General features: G+C 38.0%; 1 protein-coding gene across 1 annotated transcript; it reads left to right on the forward strand.

Moving 5' to 3' along the window:
- Positions 1–336: 336 nt before the first annotated feature.
- On the forward strand, positions 337–7363 carry LOC133338462 (phosphatidate cytidylyltransferase, photoreceptor-specific-like). Its single transcript, XM_061546637.1, has 5 exons — positions 337–922; positions 6381–6676; positions 6825–6956; positions 7069–7203; positions 7276–7363. The coding sequence occupies exons 1-5, from the start codon at positions 337–339 to the stop codon at positions 7351–7353; spliced, it is 1227 nt and encodes a 408-aa protein (XP_061402621.1). The 3' UTR covers positions 7354–7363.
- The last annotated feature ends 581 nt before the right edge of the window (positions 7364–7944 follow it).

The raw sequence follows: 7944 nt of genomic DNA on the forward strand, positions 1-7944 counted from the left end.
CCTTACAACCAAATGAATAAAAGTTTACAATGACACTGCGAAAACATGGTCACCCATGCACAATTTGTCGACAACTGAAAACGCAAGCCAAAGTGGTTTACGCAGATAGAGAACAAGATTGCGATATACAAAAATGTGGTTGCGGGTCAAAAAAATTTTAAACCAAGATTTTATGAGCGCTGTTCAAAGGTGCCCCCCTCTCCCCTATATATATATATATATTGTAGTAGAATATATTGGAACACAACTATTGTTTGAATACATCCTTGTTAACACAGAGTTGTATACACACGGTAACAGATTTGAAATTATTTGTGGAAAAGAAAATACACCGAAATGGTAAGGGAGGCATTGATGGAGCAGCTGCGAGAAGCCGGAATAGATTTTCCAGAGAGCGCAACTCCATCCCAGCTACGTGAGCTGTTACGGCAGGTGATAGGAGTAAGCTCGGTGTCGCCAAGTGAAGCATCGCCGCCACAGAAGCAGTTACAACAAAACGAGGAGGTGGTGGAAATGCAACCAACACACACACATACGCCACAGCTGCAAACAAGCAAGCAAAACGAAGACGGCCATGCATCGCTAGTACAGTCGATAGACGAAAGTACAAAAGAAAAAACAATAACGATGGAAGATGGCGGAGAGGACGCCGAAGAACGGCGGTTATTGAAAAAATTGAAAATTTTAAAACTAAAGAAAGAGATCAGCGAATTGGAGGAAGCAAGAGGCACAAAGAAAAACGTTGCCACATTCGCTGATATAGAAGGGGCGTTGCCAAAGTTCTCGGGCGACAATGAATACAGCATCACTAAATGGCTGAAGGAGTTCAATAAAGTGACAAATATAATGAACTGTGCTCGCCGGATGATGACTGGTAGCGCGGCAATTTTCTTGCGTCGAGCCGAAGCTGATAATTGGGCATGTTTGCAAAACGAATTGTTACACGAGTTTCATAAGTCAACAGGCATAAAAGAAACCCTACGCCGGCTGGACGCTAGAAAATGGAACAGGGCAAACGAAGGCTTGCACAGGTACGCGTTGGAAATGCAGGAGATTGCAGAGGGGGCGGCAATCTCTGAGAAGGAGCTAGTGGAGTGTGTGTTGGATGGAATGGGGGACAAATCGGTAGCAGCATCCATATTTTTCGGGGTGACTACGATGAAGGAATTCAAAAATTTGATACCCCAGTATGAAAAGATGGTGGACGAGCGGAGCCAGAGGCAAAGTAAAATAAATAAAGCGGAGCAGGTATACGAGGGAGTTCGTTGCTACAACTGCCAGAAGCTAGGCCATTATGCAACGAGTTGCAAGCAGGAAAGGCGACCAATGGGAGCATGCTTCAAATGCGGAAAAGCGGGGCACTTCAAGATTCATTGCCCAATGTTAGCAGCAGCAGCGGTTTCCCAGGAGGAAAGAGAAGTGTGCTGGAATGTACAGGTAAGAGTAGCCTTGGGTCCTGACATATATGGATCTAATAGTCGCATGTTTTCTTCTTTACTTGACACCGGTAGCCCATGTAGCTTCATGAATGAGATGGTAGTCAAATCCGTGTGCCCAAAAACAGTGACAGAAAAGAGGAGGATCTCGGAGTATAAGGGGTTAGATGGGAGAAGACTGGAGACATGCGGACAGGTGACAGCAGTCCTACAATTCGGAGGACTAGAAAAGAAATTGAAATTTATTATTTTGCCAAAGACGGCCACGTGTACCTTGGTGCTTGGTCGCGATTTTTTAAAAATTTTTAGAATAAGTTTATGTTTAAGGAAAGGGGGCCCGGCCCCAGGTGAATTAAAAAATGAAACCGAGGATCAATGTATAAAATTATTTTTGGAAACCGACCCGAAAAATAAAAGGAAAATTGGGCCGCAAAATATAAATAAAAATGAAAAAAATGAATTAAATAATATTGGTTATGGAAAAGAGGACAAGGGGGGTAGCCCTCGAGAAGAGGCGAGCTATGGGGAAGAAAGGGGAAATGGAGGGGAGGAAAATTTCCAAAATGTAGGTACAGTGGAGGAGGATGGAAGTAAGGGAAAAGTCAGCGGCTTATGGACGAAAGAGAAAAGGAATGATGAAAACACTGAGGAAACTGAGGAAAAATGGGACATGAACCCGCAACTGAGCATTCAGGATAGAAATAAATTGCGCAATTTTATTAGAACAAATTATTTGGAGAAACTCGAGGGAGAACCAAAGGCATCTGAGTTTAAGGCTTCAATTCTAGTGACGTCAGGGAACGCGACATATTGTCTTTTGCAGGTAAACAGGTGGTGAATAAGATTATAGCAGACTTGTTAGAAAAGAAAATCATACGCCCAAGCAATTCACCCTATGCATCGCCCATTGTATTAACGAAAAAGAAAAGTGGAGAGACTAGGATGTGCGTGGATTAAAGGGCCTTGAACAAAATAATAGTGCGGGATAATTACCCCCTCCCACTAATTGAAGATTGCTTGGAATATCTTGAGGGAAAGTCATGGTTCACTATAATGGACCTTAAGTCGGGTTTCTACCACGTAAGGCTGGAAGAAGATTCAATCAAGTACACATCATTTGTAGTACCAAATGGTCAATATGAATTCCTAAGGTTACCGTTTGGGTTAAAAAACGGACCAGCAGTGTTTCAGAGATTTATTTCCGGAATTTTTCAAGACTTTTTAAGGAACAATGAAATGGTAATTTATATGGACGATATTGTTATAGGGTCACGAACATTAGAGGAACACACGAAGCTGTTAGGTAGAGTAATGGACAGGTTAGCTGAATATGGACTAAAACTCAAAATACAGAAGTGTAAGTTCGCCTATAATGAAATTGAATATTTGGGATATAAGGCGTCAAGGAAGGGTATTGAACCATCAGATGGACATGTAGAAGCAATCAGGAACTATCCAATGCCAAAAAATTTAAAGGAAATGCAAGCGTTCTTGGGTTTATGCTCGTATTTTCGGAAGTTTGTACAGGGATTTTCTCTAATTGCGAAACCATTGTATGCGTTGACAAAGGATGGAGCCAAGTATATAATTACAGACAAGTGCAGAGAGGCATTCGAGATACTGAAGCAACGGTTAACATCAAAGCCAATTTTGGCAATTTATAGCCCGAATAGGGAAACGGAACTGCATTGTGATGCTAGTGCAATGGGTTTCGGAGCAATATTGATGCAAAAGCAGGACGATGGTGAATTTTACCCAGTAGCTTACTTTTCAAGGAAAACGATAGATGCGGAAACAAGATACCATAGCTTCGAGTTAGAAACTCTGGCGATCATTTATTCTTTAAGAAGGTTCAGAGCTTATTTGGAGGGTATGAAATTCAAGATCAGGACTGATTGTAATTCATTAGCTCTAACACTGGCGAAAAGGAACGTGAACAGTCGGATAGCGAGATGGGCATTAGAATTGGAAAATTACGATTATACCATAGGGTATAGGCCGGGAACAAAGATGGCTCATGTAGACGCATTATCTAGGATGGAACAGACTGGTAGGCAAAAATTAGTAGCAACAATAGGAGTGGAAGATATAGACTTTCAGCTTTGTGCAGCACAAGCAAGAGATAAAGAAGTGAATGACCTGAAGTTGAAACTAGAGCAAGGAACAGTGAATGGATATGACATGGTTAATGGGGTAGTATACAGGAAAATAAATGAGGTTTTGAGATTTTTCGTTCCAAAGGACATGGAAACAGAAGTGATCAGAAATATGCACGAGAAATTAGGTCATCTCGGGGTAGACAAATGCTACCAAAAAATGAAGGATCACTACTGGTTTCCGGAGATGAAACAGAAGATAGATAGATACAAGAAGACTTGCTTAAAGTGTATCATGTACTCAGCACCCCATAAGCCAAATGCTAGAAACCTACATAGTATTCCGAAAGAACCTAGGCCGTTTCATACAATTCACCTGGACCATCTGGGACCATTACCATCATTACAATCAAAGAGAAAACATATTTTAGTCATAATAGATGCGTTCACGAAGTTTGTGAGACTTTACCCGGTATTGACGACGAGCACCAAGGAAGTTAAAGCAGCCATGTTGAAGTACTTTGATTATTACAGTAGGCCGGTTAGATGCATAACAGACAGAGGAAGTTGCTTCACTTCAAAGGAATTCGAAGAATTTTTGGAAGAAAAGAATGTGGATCACGTAAAGGTAGCAGTGCATTCACCTCAAGCAAATGGGCAGGTCGAACGGGTAAACAGGACTTTGGTAGGAATGCTAGCAAAACTCAGCGAACCGGTAGCCCACGCTGATTGGGTAAAGCAACTCAGTAAAATTGAATTCGCATTTAATAATACAATTAATAGATCGACGGGTGATACGCCAAGTAGAATCCTGTTCGGAGTCAACCAAAGAGGGGAAATAGTGGATAAATTGTCCGAATACCTAGAAGAGAACTGTTTAGACCCGGGGAGGGATATCAAGGATATCAGATCCAAAGCAGAAGCTACCATCGCGAAAGCTCAAAAATATAATGAAAAGAAGTCGGAAGAAAAAGGTCATAGAGTAAACTCGTTTAGCGTTGGAGATTTTGTAGTCATTAAAAATGTGGACACCACGATAGGAGTGAACAAGAAGCTAATTCCGAAGTTCAAAGGGCCATACACTGTCAGTAAAGTATTGCCGAATGACCGATACGTGGTCAAAGATATAGAAAATTGCCAAATAACCCAGATTCCATATGATGGAGTAATAGAGGCATGCAACATGCGGCTATGGAAAGCGAACGATCCAAACGACGGGGCCCAGGGTTGCTCTGGCCCGTAGTATATATAGTATCAGTAGATTGTACATATTAGAAGATTAAGTAGCATAAGTATATTGTACCTTAAGTTAAGCACACTAACTATTATCTTATTTCGAATCTACCCGTGTGACCGGGGCGGTCACGATTGTCAGGTTGGCCGAGATGTAGTAGAATATATTGGAACACAACTATTGTTTGAATACATCCTTGTTAACACAGAGTTGTATACACACGGTAACAGATTACAAAGATAAGTTAAGATCATTTACAAAAGATAAAATGTACAAAAGATAAGATGTGAAAATAAAAAGAAGCGTCATTCTGATTGTGACGACGGAATAAGAAACAACGTGTACAATATATATATATCTAAGCTAAGCCATTTACGGGTTTTATAAGATCAGCAAACATCTTGTTTCCGCAAACGATTTCTCTTCTTTATATTAACCTTTACTTTACCTTCATATTCCATATTGAGAATCGTATTAAATTTTGTAGAAATTTGTGGTGTCTCGCAGACGCTTTCACACCTTGACAGAGGAGTTAAATGATGAAACCCAAGTTTTAGGCACTTTTACTGACTTTTTTGACGGTTCATTTGTTGTTTGGTTCCATCGGTCCTCTCGTTCTAGAACCTCCCGCATAAAGTGACAATATTTACAAAATTTGTTAATTCAATACCTAGCGAATGTAATGTCGAAATGTTAATCCTCGTAATACATTTACCAAATCTAGATCATGTATGAAGATGGAACTCGTGGGTCCACACCTTCTGATACCTCCCCAACAAAGTGTCAAAATGTTGAACATATTTTAATTCAATAATAAACGAATACAATGCCAGATTTGACCCAAACGTTACACACCGTAATATTTTTAACAATTCTAGATCAAGTCCGAAGATGGGACCCATCGGTCCACTCTAGTACCTCCCCATACAGTGTCAATATATTGAAAATTTTTTAATTCAATATCAAACGAATACAACGCCAGATTTGACCCAAACGTTACACACCGTAATATTTTTACCAATCCTACATCAAGTCCGAAGATGGGACCCATCGGTCCCAACATTCTAGTACCTTCCCCATACAGTGTCAATATATTGAACAATTTGTTAATTCAATATCAAACGAATGGAATGTCCGATTTGATCCAAACTTTGCACATCATAATATTTTTACCAATCATAGATCAAGTCCGAAGATGGGACCCATCGGTCCAGTCCTTCTAGTACCTCCCCCATACAGTGTCAATATATTGAAATTTTTTTAATTCAACATCAAACGACTGGAATGACCGATTTGATCCAAACTTTGCATATCATAATATTTTTACCTTGGTCAATCAAGTCCGAAAATGGGATCCATCGATCCACTCCTTCTGGTACCTTTCCCACAAATATTCAAACCTATTTTTTTATAGAGCAACCACTTCTGGTACCTCTCCACAGATGGTCATGTATTTGGTAAAAAATTATACTTATATAAAGCGAACAATTAAACCAGTATGTAGTAAGTCCGTAGAGCTCCGCAAACCATAGTTAACAACACCGGCTGACACCTCTTTACTTGTTTTTTATTTAAACCAATAACTGTTTCTTTTTCTATATATATTTTTTTCAGGCTTAATTTGGTTTATTGTACCCGTATCGATGATTGTGTGCAACGATGTTATGGCCTATATGTTCGGTTTCTTCTTCGGCAAGACGCCACTAATTAAGCTGAGTCCGAAAAAGACATGGGAGGGCTTTATTGGTGGTGGCTTTGCAACAGTTATTTTCGGCATAATATTCTCATATATTTTGTGTCATTATCAGTACTTCGTTTGTCCCATTGTCTATTCCGAAGAGTTGGGCAGCATGTCGATGAGTTGTGAGCCAAGCTATTTGTTTACACCCCAGGAATATAGTTTGAGTGTGGTAAGTGAATTTATCTGTTTTACTTAATACACAATTTCAAAAAGTGTAGAATCTAATTTAACGAATACTTGATAGAGGATATAAAAATACCTCCGGTCAACAAAATCATTACATTTATAATAATATATGTTTTTTTATTTCCTTAAAGTTTGGCATTGGAAAATCGATTCGTGTGATACCCTTCGTTTGGCATTCAATATCCTTAAGTCTGTTCAGTTCAATAATTGGTCCATTTGGTGGTTTCTTTGCCTCTGGCTTTAAGAGGGCATTTAAAATTAAGGTTTGTTGAATATTTATTATAATATTGGAAATTGAAATTTATTTATTATTATATTGGAAATTTAAATAATGATTTTAATACCTAAACATATTTTATTTATCTTCCACTCTAGGATTTTGGCGATATGATTCCTGGCCATGGTGGCATTATGGATCGTTTCGATTGTCAATTTTTAATGGCCACTTTTGTAAATGTTTACATTTCCAGTTTCATTAGAACACCATCGCCAGCTAAATTATTAACACAGGTATGATCTAAATGCAATGCCAAATATTTGGAATTTGAAAATAAAAACAATTGTTTTTTCACATTTTCACAGATTTATAATCTTAAACCGGAACAACAATTGCAAATCTTTGAATCACTTAAGGAAACACTGGGCGATGCTCTAAATTAAGTTAACCTATCATCTATGAAAGCAAATACAAACAATGAGAAAAAACTCAATTTTAAATATAACATACAAATATGTTTGTTACAAAGAAAAAAAATAGGTTTTGTCTCAACTCTTCTTTTTTTATATGTCTTTAAATTAATTTAATATTTTTTGTTTTTCGTGTGCGTATTTTTTGTCCTCTCCTCTTTAGCTTTATTTTAACACAAAGAATTTGCTTTATACTAGTTTTGTTATTATTATTATTAGTTCTTCCTTACTTTGTTCCCCACCTCTCTTTCTCTTCGCCCCTTTCAATGATTGACTGATGCGTCAATCTAATGCAATTATGTTTAAATTATCAATAGTAAGTAGTTTAATCATAATTCTATTCGATTGTAGCTAATGTAAGTTAAGCCTTAATTTAAACATAACGTTACTACTACTACCAAGTACGCTGATGAATAATTGTTTTAGTTTATTTTCGTTTATACATATATTATGATTATTATTACAATCAACAAATCAACACCGATCAATATTACATAAGTTGTATGTAAAGCAAAAACAAATGAAAATGCTGAAAAAAAATCTATTGGTTTTTTTAATAAGAAT

The sequence above is a fragment of the Musca vetustissima genome, unplaced genomic scaffold, assembly GCF_032173495.1.
Source record: "Musca vetustissima isolate MV318-11 ecotype Yass unplaced genomic scaffold, APGP_CSIRO_Mvet_v1 utg783, whole genome shotgun sequence".
NCBI lineage: Eukaryota > Metazoa > Arthropoda > Insecta > Diptera > Muscidae > Musca > Musca vetustissima.